At 43.9% G+C, this 15484-nt stretch overlaps 1 protein-coding gene across 1 annotated transcript in view; it reads right to left on the bottom strand.

Annotated features, from left to right (window-relative positions):
- ERN2 (endoplasmic reticulum to nucleus signaling 2) overlaps window positions 1-14578 on the bottom strand; it is a 35581-nt gene extending 21003 nt beyond the window's left edge. The window contains exons 1-6 of the mRNA XM_066576525.1: window positions 14358-14578; window positions 5558-5675; window positions 2099-2132; window positions 1737-1809; window positions 1152-1224; window positions 927-1049 (exon numbers count right to left, since the gene is read on the bottom strand). Coding sequence (XP_066432622.1) covers window positions 927-1049; window positions 1152-1224; window positions 1737-1809; window positions 2099-2132; window positions 5558-5675; window positions 14358-14402 — 466 coding nt within the window. The 5' untranslated portion in view covers window positions 14403-14578. The remainder of the gene's footprint in view (window positions 1-926; window positions 1050-1151; window positions 1225-1736; window positions 1810-2098; window positions 2133-5557; window positions 5676-14357) is intronic.
- Window positions 14579-15484: the final 906 nt, after the last annotated feature.

Genomic DNA, 15484 nt, shown 5'->3' with positions numbered 1-15484 from the left:
AATGAAACCTCCTATTACAGATTTGCATCCAACCCCAATGTTGGAGGTAGAAGTTCCGGAAGTGTAATAACCATCTTCAGCTCCCATTGATTTCAATGGGTGTGAAGCCCTCTATGCCACTTCCACTTCTGTCCCTAATAATGACATCCGCCCCGCTACAATGACGTATAGCTGAGTTATCAGATGATCGCCATGTATCCAGAGTATTGGATCCCTGGTGATTAACTATTGATGACCTATCCTGAAGATTAGTCCTGTAAAGTTTCTGCCCAGAAAACCCCTTAGTATCTCACATTTTTCAAGATCTCTGCTTCCAGGCACTACATGGAAACATATTATTTAGTTTAAAATACTAAAAACCTGCCCTCCTCACATACTGCAGTGTAGATGATCAGGGCGGGTTTTTGGCCTTTGGATGTAAAATTAGAAGGTTTCCATTTACTGATCACAAGCAGAGATCTTCAGACCAGCCTCTAATAGCCAGAAACTGTAGACCAATCCTATCCATGAATTACTTGGTCAGCTAATCATATGAATGACTAGCATGTAATACTACATTGAGAAAGAGCAGCGGTCTGGCTTCTATTTTATAAAGGGTAGTCTTTATGAGAAAACCCCTTAAGGGTACGTTCACACGTAGTGGAAATTATGTGGATTTTTTTGCAGCAGAAAATCCGCACCAAAATAACATTACAATCTGCACCATTAGTGCAGCTTTTGATGCACTTTTTGCTACAGATCCACAGCAGACTTTACTATTTCAATTGAAGAAAGGAAGTCTGCCGCAGGTCTGTGGCAAATTCCGCAATTGCCGCTGCAGAAAATCCACACTATTTCCACTACATGTGAATGTACCCTAAGATACAGCAGGTGTATAACAAATTCTATGTGTCTTAATATACATGACATAAATCTATGGAACTTACGCGTTCGTCCTATGTACAGGAGAGGAGTGGAAGGACACAACCCATCAGAGGAGTCCGTGGACAGTGTGGTTTGCTTTTCTCCCGACTTTGGATCCAGTACAAACCAGGAGTCCTGCTTCTTCCCTATCCAGATTTAATCATAGGCAGACCATTACTGATGACCATTGTTAACCACAAATGTAACCCCCTCCTACCTGGACAGCACTGCTACTAGGCTGCCATTACCTGTATAGAGGATTCCATCAGAGCTGCGGCAGGGGGAGGACTGGACCAGTTCCTGGATGGTGAATGGTAATTTCTGGGGAATATGGAAGCACAGCAGTTAAAGTTCTGTCCTATTCTATCCATAAAGAGCTGTATTATTTCTATAAATGGATATAGCTGTGGGACATCTTTACAATCTGCATGCATACTGGCCGCTATGTATAACTAAAAGTACATTCAAGTAGCAATTTAAAAAATCATTTAGGATTTTAGAACCTTCAGTTTCAAAATTCTTGTGCAGCTGTAACTCAATATATGCCATTTTGACTCAGAAGCTCCAGGTCCTGCCATGGGCACCCACCATAGCCCAGAAAATTCAACCCCTAGACTTTTACTTGCTCTACGTGTAAATAAGTCCAAGCACTGATGCAAGTGATAACCACCATAATAAGGTCAATCCAGCAGATTAGTAACTTGCATACTGTGTGAGAAACATGGAAATCTCTGGATCAGGGTTAGTACCCATTACGGTACCTCACATCTCATGAACAGACAAATTATAAGTTGCCTCACTGTGAATTATATAATAAGAACGCATGAGCTTACCATAAGCCCCTCTTTATTTCTTCCTCCCAAGATGTACAAACTTCCATCGCTGGGGTCTGGCAGGAAAGCTGGTCTACGAGACAGAAGGAATCTGGTTTGATCATCATGTGGCTTGTTACAATGTTCAGTATTTACAATTCGTCTTTGAAGTTCAACACAACACCCAGACTGCCAAGCAATACTAGGGAGCCAAAAAATTACTGCAGGTTAAATCTCAGACGGATATATGTGGAAAGCTACAGTATATGGAAGCCATCAGAGATTACTTTACTGCATACATACAGGTGACTGCAAGAAGACACTGCTTAGCTGGTTATTGCACAAACCATTCTCTACCCAATCAGTGCGATTGCTGGACTTACTCAGACACATAAAGCGGCACTTCAATCACAGGATCTGAAAGAGAAGATGCAAGGTATTAACATATTTATTGAAAAAGACGGCTTGTACATATTGGTAATATGCCATACAGAGAGCTATACTTATTTCTCCAAAAAGCTGTACTCGCACATCAATAAATGGTTTTTTTGCTGTTTTTTTTTTTTAAATGCCTTTTCTTTTCATAGAGGCCACAGCAGTCAAATGACATCATAGCTCCCAGCATCTGAGTGGTAATGTTAGGAGAATGGTACCGGACCACTGAAGCCTCTGATCAGCTGCAGCAGTCAGGTGGTAGCCAGTCCAAAACAAAGACCGAGTGGACCGCATTGCTGGATCACTGGGGGGTGAGGACAGGTAAGTACAACTGGTTTTATTGTTTTAATAGTGTGCTCCGTAATTCTCTTTTTGCTTCTTTTCCCACCATGTATATATACGAATTACTGCAAATAAGGAAGATGGAACAATAACTCTGCTGGAAGGCAGCATTCCTGCAAGTCAATGTTAGACTCTTTACACAAGTCTTTATAACAATGACTGGGAATTGAAAACCAAGCCAGAATCCATGCAGACAGCTGTCTCAGGGTTTTTGCCCCTCATTGGTGTGCAGTAGGATCTTGGATTGGCTAGTGAGGGGCCTATGACGTGGGTCGGGAAGGTATCGTTTCTCCTTAAGGAGAGAACCTAGAAGGTGCGTGAGGAGACTTATAAGGCCATGCATGCTACTCTGGGAAATAAGTCTCTTCACTCACCTTCTAGGTGTTCTTCTTAAGGAGAAATGATACCCTTCCTGATCCACGTCATAGGCCTCTCACTAGCCAAGTCAGAAATGTACTTCACACTGATGAGAGGCAAACAAACCCAAAACTGCTGTCTATGTATGGATTATGGCTTGATTTTCAATTCCCAGTCATTGTTATAAGGCTTGTATAAAGAGTTCAACATTGACTTGCAGGAATGCTACCTTCCAATAGGTGGCACTGTAGAGGCATTATTTCATCTTTCTTATTTGCATATTTCCCAGAGGAGCATGGATGGCCTTACAAGTCTCCTCGCTCACCTCCTAGGTGCTCACCTTAAGGAAAAACGCTACCCTTCCTGAATTACTGCAATTACAGTCGCTCCAGCCCACCAGTCAAAGTACACACCCATCCGCCATCTAAAATACATTACATTGTACAGCTCATACGTGGAAATTCTCTCTTTTTTTTGTAAATTCTCTTTCTATTGAAAGTAAATTCAAAGTACAACATTTAACATCAGCGATATAATGAAGTAAATAGTAAACAAGTCACACAACATAACAAATTAGTCTCCTCCAATTTCTTAAAGCTTTTCAATGCATTATTTGGTACTATTAAAAAAATACAAGCCTCATTCGACTGTTTCAATAGAAAATAAAGTTAGAGCTCTTGAAAAGTGGAGATAAAAAAATGAAAAAGGAAAATTTGAGAAATTGCTGGTCTTTAAAGGGGTTAAAACAGAGAATTGCTTATAATGCAATTCCCAAAAATAAAATGTAAACAGGTTGCACACTGGAGAGTTTCTATAATCTAAGGAAAATTCCCCCTTATACAGCCAGCCCCATACTAAACCCAACTACGAGGCTGCCTACTTATAGCCCAAAGACGCTACGACAGTGGGCGCTCAGCCAAGATAAACGGCTTCTCCTTTTATCGGCTGCAGTTGTGGATACGCAGTTGGGAAACCATGAGAATGCTTCGGAGAAGCCTGAGGAAACAGCGAAGGTCGCCCTGGTGACTAGAGGGGATTAGTACGGGACTCGTAGTGTCCCCCAGGCAACAAGAAGGAAGCTGCGAGGCTCCCTGAATGACGGCCATATACGAGAGGTAGCAAGTCCACGTTTGGCAGAAAGATTGGGCAGTGGATCTTGCTGAGGATTTCACCCTATACATTGAGGAAATCCACTAGAGCAGTGAAACAACACTGGGATTAAGGCCATACATGCCCGTCTCTAGAAGAAGCCTGATCCAAAACTTCATATGTACCCAACTGCCATAGAAGAACCACCGAGACAGCATATCCAAAAACCTGACCCAGTTATTCACTCATTGCAATGTTTCAGTTGTCTTCAACCTTTCACAAGCAACTAATAGTACATTCAACCACAAATATATCAAAATAATCAATATCCATTATAACAACATTACAAAAGTCATAAACATAATAAGGTACACGATCAAAAGTAAACTGCATACGTGCAATCATTCAAAACAGTGTTGTATCAAGGGAGATATATACATGCTTCAATGTCCATAAAAGTGATCATAAAGTAATAATAAAAGGGTTACATAATTCGATTTAGGAAGGGTATCGTTTCTTCTTAGGGAGAGCACCTAGAAGGTATAAGGAGACTTATAAGGCCATGCATGCTCCTCTGGGAAATATATGCAAATGACAAGATGGAACAATACCTCTACAGCACCATCTGCTGGAAGGCAGCATTCCTGCAAGTCAATGTCAGACTTTTTAAACAAGCTTTGTAACAATGACTGGCAATTGTGAGCCCAAGCTAGACTGATAAGGGGCAATCATCCTGAAACAGCCTGTCTGTACATGGTTATCTTCTTCAGAAGGAGAAGATTCTGGCTTTGGCTCACAATTCCCAGTCATCGTTGCAAAAAACCCCTCTCTCATGTTAAGTGTGTGTGGGGGGGGGGTCCCAACAATCGGACGTACACCAATCAGACACTTATTGCCTAACCTGTGTATACCTGACGTGTTAAAGTTTGTATAACTGCTGTAATGGTCTATGATAAGACCTCCAGCTGCTATTTTCTGACATGACACCCGGTCATGCCATCTCAGAAGGTGGCATTGATAAATCATAAAAAGTAAATGACGGAAAGACCCATTTGGTCTCATGTCCACAGGCTGGTCGGATTCCTTGTGCAGGAGCCCCCAGCGGAATTCCACCCTGCCCACGGCCGAGGACCTACCGTACCTGTGTGGGAAGGCAGCGGCCACGCGGACCCCTCTTCTTCCGGGTTATCTGTACTGCAGATAGTCCACACGGTGTGCCGTAGGACATGCCCAATACAGATTTTTGTTTTTTAAATCTCCTACCTTTCTGCGGGATCCACGGCCCGTCCACAGAGTTATTTGTGGGTGGGCTAGATCGGACAGCTTTAATTGACTTCAAAGGAAGCTGTCTGTGCGGGATCCGCGCTGAAATGGAGAATGCTGCGATTTTCTTTCTGGACCAAAAAGGTCCGTGAAGCAAATCCGCATGCTTTATTTCATTTGCGGACGCCCACGCATCAATATGGGTGGCTTGATTTGCAGATCTTCCGCGCAGGTGATCCACGCGGATTCCGCAAATCAGATCCACCTGTGGACATTGGGCCTTTAAGTTTTGACACGTATACATATGTTGAACACATAACCAATGGAAATACATTTCTTACCCCCTAACGACTTACCGTCTATTAAGGTCCACAACACATCTCCGGTTTTCTTACTCACAGCATGAAATTTGCCATCCAGTGTAGATACAAAGAGCATAGATTCCGGCAGAGAGACCGATACTCCGGCAGCATACTGCAATACAAGACACCGCCTTTATTATTACTATTTTGAATGACTTATTAATGGGGTAGAGTTGTAAGAACAAGTAAGTGAACCCTTTGGAATTACCTGGATTTTTGCATGGATTATAAAATGAGGTCCGATTGTTCTCTAAATGACAATCATAGACAGACACAATGTAATGAATAACACACAAACAGTTGTCCCCTGCATGTGGTTAAGGCCGGGCTCACATGACCGTAAATCAGGAATGCAGGCTGCAAGAGGCACGCGTGCGACACACACCAAGTACCCAGTGACACTGTATACTTGCTGCGGGCCACCCATTGCCATGTACCATCTCGGCATGTATGCACATGTAATACGCACCAATATAGAACATGCTGCGATTTTTCTTGCGCTTGTATTTCACACAATTCGTATGAGCGGCAACATGGCTGCCTGTGGCAAATTGGTGTTTAATATAAAGCAATTGCACTGCATCTTGTACGGCTACTGATCTTTATTCTCCAGAGCTGCATTCACAATTCTGCAAGCTTCAGAGCTGAAATCTCCTAGTATTCCTAGCTCCAGAGCATAGCGTGGTGATTTGTATTCTGGAAATGTCATCTTTACACCGTAAACTGTATCGTAATTTGCTGTAAGAAAATTAAGGCTGTGTCTGACAAAAAGCTGTCTGACTGGATAGTGAGTGCAGCTCTGGAGTATAATACAGGATATAAAATCGGGGTCGTCGGTACAAGATAAGCAATGCATGTAGACAGTGAAAGCTGTGGAGTATTACAATACAGGATAAGTAATGTTTTGTATGTACACAGTGACTCCACCAGCAGAAGAGTGCGTGCAGCTCTGGAGTATAATACAGGATTGAACTCAGGATCAGTACAGAATAAGTAATGTATGTACACAGTGACTCCACCAGCAGAATAGGGAGTGCAGCTCTGCAGTATAATACAGGATGTAACTCAGGATCACTACAGGATAAGTAATGTATGTACACAGTGACTCCACTAGCAGAATAGTGAGTGCAGCTCTGGAGCATAATACAGGATGTAACTCAGGATCAGTACAGGATAAGTAATGTATGTACACAGTGACCCCACCACCAGAATAGTGAGTGCAGCTCTGGAGTATAATACAGGATGTAACTCAGGATCAGTACAGGATAAGTAATGTATGTACACAGTGACTCCACTAGCAGAATAGTGAGTGCAGCTCTGGAGCATAATACAGGATGTAACTCAGGATCAGTACAGGATAAGTAATGTATGTACACAGTGACTCCACCACCAGAATAGTGAGTGCAGTTCTGGAGTATAATACAGGATGTAACTCAGGATCAGTACAGGGTAAGTGATGTATGTACACAGTGACTCCACCAGCAGAATAGTGAGTGCAGCTCTGGAGTATAATGCAGGATATAACTCAGGATCAGTACAGGATAAGTAGTGTATGTATACAGTGACTCCACCAGCAGAATAGTGAGTACAGCTCTGAAGTATAATACAGGATGTAACTCAGGATCAGTACAGGATAAGTAATGTATGTACACAGTGACTCCACTAGCAGAATAGTGAGTGCAGCTTTGGAGTATAATACAGGAAGTAACTCAGGATCAGTACAGGATGAGTAATGTAATATATATTTATAGTTACTCAACTCTTTATATAGTTTAGAGAATGAATGCTCAGTATAGAACTATATGACAACCCTAGTTCTTGCCCACAAATGAAGACACTACTGCCCCCAGCTCTGTATATTTGTATTGCCCTGGTAACCTTGATGTCTTCTGCACATTCCTGAGTGCAGCCATTCCCAGATCCTTACCCAATCCCTGCTGAATTTTTAGAAGGGCATTTTATAAAATTGCAATACACGCCCTGCCTGCCTGCAGTAAGGCTCATCTCATTTCTAGGTTGCGTTCCTACATGCCGTAGTAGTGCACAGGTAGCTATAACCGCTCCCACATCTAAAGGTCACAGAAACAGCACCCCGCGTCCCCTCTCTCCTATGAGAGCTCCAAGTTTAGGCATAGTTATGTACATGCAAGTCTACAGCCAACTGTGCCCCCTTGGCACGCCATATATTCTAACTCTATATGGCATTAGAAGACAATAAGGCTGCTGGGCGCAGGTGTAGATGGACTGAAATGAACTTTGCTCGTAAACGGTATACAGCTCCGGCTCACACACCTGCCTGCTGCACTGTTTGCACAATGGGTGGATTAATCCAGGCGTCTGGAACAATAGAAGAGCACCAGAGTCACATGAGACAGGGTGACACACGTGAAACTGGATTGGTGCAACACACATGACATGTGCGGCAAGACCTCGTCCCAGAAGCCCCCCGCCTTCATGATCTAGACTCGTGCCTGTAGTCAGGAGGAGAACTGAATGACACATTCCTGTAAATTCTCGGTGTGTTCACAAGGCCCTAACATCCTAACAGTAGAGCAGAGGGGTCAGGAAAAACTGAGAATAACTAATAAAAATATATAGCCAGGGCATGCTGGGACTTATGGTTCCACACAACTAGTGCAGCAGAGTCTCTGGAGGGGTATCATGGTCCAGCGATTACAGACAACGAGATTGATAGAAGGCGATCAACTTTTTAAATAACGATACATGCCATGATGAGACGGTAGGTTTCAGCTAAGGAGCAACTGTCAGAATCTATGCGATGAATTTAAAGAGACACTGCACCTTTAAGAGCTATTTTACATATTCACCCAGCACTCAAGAATAATGTCCATTGATTAAGCATAAAGGGGTCACTCTTGAAATGCCTCAGAAAAGTAGAGTTGTGTGTGACTGCAAAGTTTCCCTAGAAGGCAAAAAGTTTCAGGTAACTTGCAACAATCATAGTTCTTATGTTCGGAGCATTACGCCCCCTACAGGGTTGTGGGATTCTGCAGTGTCAGCTAAGGCTGTACCGTGGATCAGACAGCTTCTATTGACTTCAATGGAAGCCGTTCGGGTGGAAATCCACAGAAAATAGAGAATGCTGCGATTTTTTTTACCGCGTGCGCGATCCGCATATTGGAAAAAATGACATCCGCAGGTATTTAATTACCTGCGGAAGCCAAATGATTGTCTTTGGGCTGATCGAATTGCGGATCGCATGTGCGGGTGACACGCGCCGATTCCACAGTTCAGTTATGTCCGTGGACATGAGGCCTCAGGATAGGTCATCAATAGATGATCAGCAGGGGTCTGCCGCTCGGGATCCCCGCCAATCAGCTGATTCCTGGCACTGCTGTCGGTACAGACAGCAGATCAAAAGAGAGAAAAAAAAAAGGAAAGAGACAGACAGACAGACGAGAGGCCACGGTAACAGGCCACACTACACACTTATGAAAGCCAACTAAAAGAAAATCTGTCTTACAAGGTGCGCCATGGGAAAGCAGGCCGCACCACACTCTTATGAAAGGAAAGTCTGTCTCTGTTGCCCATAGCAACCAATCACAGCGCAGCTTTCATTTTACCTCAGCAGTATTAGAAATGAAAGCTGCGCTGCGATTGGTTGCTATGGGTCCTTACATTACTGAGGTAAAATGAAAGCTGTGCTTGGTTGCTATGGGCAACAGAGACAGATTTTCCTTTCATAAGAGTGTGGTGCGGCCTACTTTCCCATGCCGCACCCTGTAGGTGTGTATATATATATATATATATATATATATATCTCATTTATTGTATATCTATATACTGTACAGGTGGAATTCCACTTTAAGCAAGGTTATGGTCCAAATACGGAGCCTGCAGGGGTGAATTCCATTACGTTATTTACTATACACCAGTCAGTGACATTAGCAAATATTGATTCGGGAAACGTTTCCATAAGAGAACCGGATCCTCTTTGTATTAGCAGCATGCTACAACTGAATTATCAGGATTAGGGCTCACAGCCACTGGCGTTATATTCTCTCTTGCGCTGCGAGAAAAAAAGTGACAACACTCGCCGCGCAAGAAAAACGCGGCAATATTGCCAGTGTTCTTAACGGGGCCAGCGGCGGCAGCCCCATCGAAACATAGGGAGAATACTGCGGACTTCTGTCACAGCTGTGACAGGAGTTTCCTTCATCCCGGCGGGGGCTTCGCTATTCATGAAAGGAAATTCATGAATGAATAGCTAAGCACTAGCTGTAATTGGCTAAGCGCTCAGCCAATTAGAACAGCCCTTTCAGGAGGCAGGGACTTTTAAATCCCCAAATGCTGAAAGTGCTGGACAGCAGTGCATGGGAGCCAGCCGGAAGACGCCTCTGAGGTGTGGGTGTGAGCCCTTATGGAAACGTGCTGCTAACAGGATGCGTCATGTAGACACCGTTAAGGCGCCAGTTCACATTGGACTAAAGGTGCTTTTAGACGGAACGATTATAATTTATAAAAATCATTCCAACGAGCAAAACGCGCGCCAATGACTGAAGGAGAATCATTCACTTCTTATTTGTCATTTTAGGCAGGCATAAAAATCATCATTGGCTCTTTCGCTGATCGTTCGGTTTAAACATCGATCATTTTGTACCCCTGTTCGCTTATACAGGAACTGACTGATTCTCGTTTGAACAAGTCACCAATGCATTCACCTGTCTAGACAGCGCGAACGAGTTAGTGGTGACGTCACTGGCACGTTAAAACGAGAATCGGCTTGTCTAAAAGGACCCAAAGGCCTCATTCAGACGGCTAAATTATGCCTGAGAATCTCGGGCGCAACTCGCACCGGACAGCACACAGACACCCACCCGCACGGACAGCGCACATTGTACAGCGCCATGTGAACAGCCCTATAGGCTATAACGGGTTTGTGTGCTTATATACACTGGTGCCAGGCATTCTGTTAGCCGAGCATCACACAGGTAGAAGTATATTTACACTCACATTTGCGCTGCGTCTTTGCACGATGGGCATTGCATTTTTGCACACGCATGCATGTTCTACTATATTTTTTTGCATGTGCATGTCTGCGTATATGTGTGCACAAAAACACATGCAAGCATTCTCTCATTACTTTCAATGGACAATTAAGTTTAATATGTGCTATTTTCGAGCACAATACGGACAACAATAGAACGTGCTGCTAATTTTTTTTGTGTAAAATGAAATGTGCGCGCAAAATACACTCATGTCAACGAGCCAATTAATAAATCGGTTCTCTTTACTGCGTATTGTTCGCACGTAATACATAGCACAAGTGCGTTCACGTGAATAAACCCTTATTCGGCACTTTACTGAAGAGATCGCTCTGATCCTGGCCGCCGATTCAACATGTGACCGCTATACTGAGAGATGGTGCCAAGAAGTAACAACTCTGGCTGGAACAGCACTGAAACGCAGTGTAGCGGTCGCACGATAAACTGGAAGACGGTTCAGAGCAGACCTCTCAATAATTGCCCAACACTACTCATCAATGAATACAAGCAGCATCCCCCCCCCCCCCCCTCGCCTGCCCTGCGCCCGATAGGTCGACCTCTGTAAATGGGCCTTAAATACGCCTGTGTGAATATTAAGAACTAGTTACAACCCCATTAAAAGTTGTCTCAAGATAAAAATAAGTTTCCATCTGCAGGATGGGATAAGTCTTTGGTCGCTAGAACTCCCATACATCACAAGAATGGGGGTCCCATCACCACCCCGGTATAAAATAGAGTGAGGGTCGAGCACAGTGTGGCTCCCTTCATCTCTGGCAGTGAGGGGTTCAGACACAGAAGACATTTGTAATACACCTACTATATAGAGAAGGGGAGAGACACAATGGGGTTCGTTACTCGAATAGAGCTCTCGAATTTTACGAAAAGCTCAACTCGAATAACACGGACTCAAGCATTTGGGTGCTCACTAGAGATGAACGAACGTACTCGTTTAGGACGATTTCGCAATCAAGCACTGCTTTTTTCGAGTAACTGACTACTCGGGCGAAAAGATTCGGGGGGCAGCAGTGGGGAACAGGGGGAAGCTCCTTAAAGGGATATTCTAGTTTAAATACACATTCTTTGTATCATAAAAAGTGATATTTCCAACATGCTTTCTGTATCACTGCCTTTCAGTTGTCAAGATCTCTACTTGCTGTCATTCAATAGCAGCTCTCATTGTCTACTGCCGAAGTATACAAATCTGTCCTGGTCATGTGATGAACACACAGGCGTGTGACCCGTTACACTAGAACTATACTGTAATGGTAAGCCTAGGGCTACACAACATGAAGATCGCAGTGCTACGCTACATCATCATATCTAATGACTGTCGATGGGGTCACGTTGTGACGTAATGCGACTGACACAAAAGTTGCATAGAATCCAAAACTATTGGATTTTTGGTTGCAAGTTGTGTGTAACTTTAGCAGAAACTGCAATGCAAGTTACATGCAAAAGCAACTTAGGGGTTAACTACACGGTCTTCTGTTTTGTTCGATTTACGGACGGAGTTCCGAAGAGTGTCCCGGCCTGACCGCAGTTCTCCAGGCATCATATGTGTATGATGCTTCGAGTTCGATTTCAGACACCCGCAGTCAGGCCAGGAACGCCGTCCATAAAATTGTCAAAGCTAAAGACCGTGTCGTTGGTCTCCTAACCTCGACGCGTTTTAATGGTCAATCATAGCTCTAATTTCGTTGTGTAACAGTAAGTTACGGGTAAATCGCACACACTTTTGGGTTGCACAATTTATATGAGTTTTTTTGCACTGTGACCAAATGCCATGCAATCCTAGCTGCAAGGCATCAGTACCCATTCACCGCCAAACCTCCGGAATCACACGTGCTCACTGTGGTTCCAAGCTACCAATAAAGGTGCAGCACGGCAATTAGCAGTAATCAACCACATGTGTTATGTCGCCCCAAGGCACTGTTTTACGTAGAATCCGCAACTTTTTGCTATTCAATTGACTTTAATAGGAACTCACGCCACAATCCCTACAGAACTGATTTTTTTTTTTTTCACACAAGGATTTGAAGTCTGCGCTGCAGAAAAAAAATGAAGCTACCGTGTTTCCCCAAAAATTAGACAGTGTCTTATATTAATTTTTGTTCAAAAAGGTTTAACTTTTTTACATGTATAGCTGCCTGGACACTATTTAAATTGACTTTTTAAATTAGCTGTTAGCAGGGCTTAATTTTGGAGTAGGGCTTATATTTCAAGCATCCTCAAAAAGCCTGAAAAATCATTTTGCATCCTCAAAAATTCTGGAAAATCTTATTTTCAGGGTATGTCTTATTTTCGGGGAAACAGGGTATTAACAAATTTAATCTTGACGTAAAATCCGTATACATAATTGCCCCACCGGGTCCCATGTGGATTTCTCAGCCGGATTTCATATCATATGTGAATGAGGCCCTGCTGTAAGAAGCTGGGCGCCGGTGTGTCCGTTACATGACCAGGTCACATTTATATCCCCTGGCAGTAAACAGTGGAGGTTCCTACTGCATGACAGCAAGCAGAGATCTGAAAATTATAAACGTTTATAACAAAAAAAAACAAAACACAATTATTGAAACTAGAATATCCCTTTAAAGACATTACTATTTTTTATATTTCATATTGCTGACAGTTTTTTTGAGTTTTTGACCCCCCCCCCCCCCTTTAAATATGGCATGTGTGTCTTTCTTTTTCTCTAACGGCACCATAACAGGTAAGAAGTTCAATTTTCTATGTCTGCTTCAGAAATTTAGAACAAAGTGGAAGAGGTTAACCTAAGCCCTGACTGATAGTAATCTGGGCTCAGAAGGCAGGGACCAAAAATTAACTCTTTCCTTGCCAGTGAGATTCATTAAAGTGACTCACACCCTGAGGCTACATTCACACGGGTGAGAGCGATATCAGGCCATGAGACTCGGCCCGATATCACGCTTGCCGGTGTGCGATTTTCACGGCGATGTGCTTTTGATTAAAATAAGCTTTTGTGAAGTTGCGATCTTCAAGAACGTGAAAGGATCCCAAGTGTTTCCCATAGACTGTAATGCAGGGGCAAATCGCATCCAACTCTCACATCACTTGGCATACAAGTGCCATGCGATTTTTTTTCTCTTTTTTTTTACAAAGGTTCCATAGAGAACAATGGGTGCTTCATCCCGTGAGAATGATGCCCAACAATAGAACATGCTGCGAGGGTGAAAAAAAAGTTAATAAATCCATTTTTTTAAAAATGGATTTGATAGTAGTACGAGTTTTGGCCGCATCACATCACAGAAACCCCGCACGAGTTTCTCATTCGTGTGAATAAGCCCTGAGGCGCATATATCAACATGCGGGGCTAAATGAAATCGTGCAAGGAGGGAATCTGTAATTTGTGTTTTTTTTAAGCCAATCTATGGACTAGACTAGCGAATCACATCGCTCCCTCTCTATGCCTCATATTTTTAATGGACCAGGGCAGTCCTGACGTCCCACGTAATGCGACATGTTAATCATCCCAAGAATTCATACAGGTGATGTATATTTATCTACCTCTTCTACAGTGATAGAAATTGAACAGATTGTGGCTCTCCATCAGTTATGGAACTACAGATCCCAGAAAACATACAGAAATAGAACTACAGATCTCAGCAATCCTTGTTAATTGAAGACTGCAGTTATATTTCAGATCAGTGGTGCTTGCCCTGTTGGCTCTCTAGTGGTTGTGAAACAAGTGTCAGCATATCCTAACAGCCATGCTGGGAGTTGTAGTTCTACAAGCACTAGAGAGCTGCAGGTTGGTAGTAACTCACCTGTAGGAGGAGCAGGCCCAGTGCCAGCCACAAGGCAGGGTGCATAGTGTTGGGAGGTTGTCACCTGCAGACTCTGGGGGCTCTCTCATCCTCTTTCTCAGTAGAGCCAACTGCTGGGCAGTGAGTCAGTGTCCCTCCTCCATGATCCCGACTGAGCGGTGGCAGGCAGATCCGGGACACAGTAAACACTTCTCCACCTGTCCGAGTCCAGAGGATTCCCCTTCTACGTCATGGCGCCCTCTGACCAATCACTGAAGACCACACATTCTATACGGCCACTGACAAGGCGAGGGGGCGTGCCCAGCCAAACCCGGAAGTAGGTGTTGTGTTGTTGGTGGACACGTGGAGGTGATGAAAGAGGCGGTGATGTGAGTGTCAGCAGCCTGCAGTCCTCCCAGGGACCCGCTCCGAACACTGAGGCTCTCAGCACATCACATGTGATTTCTAGGGCAGTAGAGATAAGCCGATTCCCAAATCATCTCTCCAGTTTTAAGCCTTAAGGCCTCCTTCACATGGTTGACAAAGTCGCGCGATTTTGTGGCATTGCTACAAATGGCAGGATTGTGAAGCTCATGCTTTCCTATGGGTTACACATGCGATGTTTTGTAGCATGCGACATCCCGACACAAAAACCTTGTGGGTCCGGCGATATGCCCGTCACTCGTGAGGTTTTGTACCTCATGTTTCCCTATGGAGCCTTCCTCTCTGTTGCATCGCATCGCACTACAACGCGATTTTTGTGCTGTGCGATGCAACTTTGACATCGCCATAACCTAAGCCCTAGCTGCAGGAAAAAAAAAAAGTATACACCTTAGAAGCACTGTCAGCCCAGCCGCATCTTCTCCCGGTCCCTGACGCTATTCTCCTACATCTCTTCTGACCGGGGATTGAAAAATTCCCGCCTCCTGGAAGTGCTGCCTCTGATTGGCTGACGCTTAGGCAATCACAGCCGTTCATTGAGCGCTTGCTCTGATTGGCTGATGCTTATTCCTATCCAGAAGAGATGAAGAAGACCAGTGCTGGAGGCTGAGAAGAAGCTGCAGCGAAGCTCCAGACAGCGCTTCTAGGTGAAGCATATTTTTTTTCTGCAAATAGGGCTTATTTTCAGTGTAAGGCTTATATTTCGC

The sequence above is a fragment of the Eleutherodactylus coqui genome, chromosome 8, assembly GCF_035609145.1.
Source record: "Eleutherodactylus coqui strain aEleCoq1 chromosome 8, aEleCoq1.hap1, whole genome shotgun sequence".
Classification (NCBI taxonomy): Eukaryota; Metazoa; Chordata; class Amphibia; order Anura; family Eleutherodactylidae; genus Eleutherodactylus; species Eleutherodactylus coqui.
The sequence above is the reverse complement of the archived record's forward strand: the minus strand, read 5'-3'. Positions and strand labels throughout refer to the sequence as shown.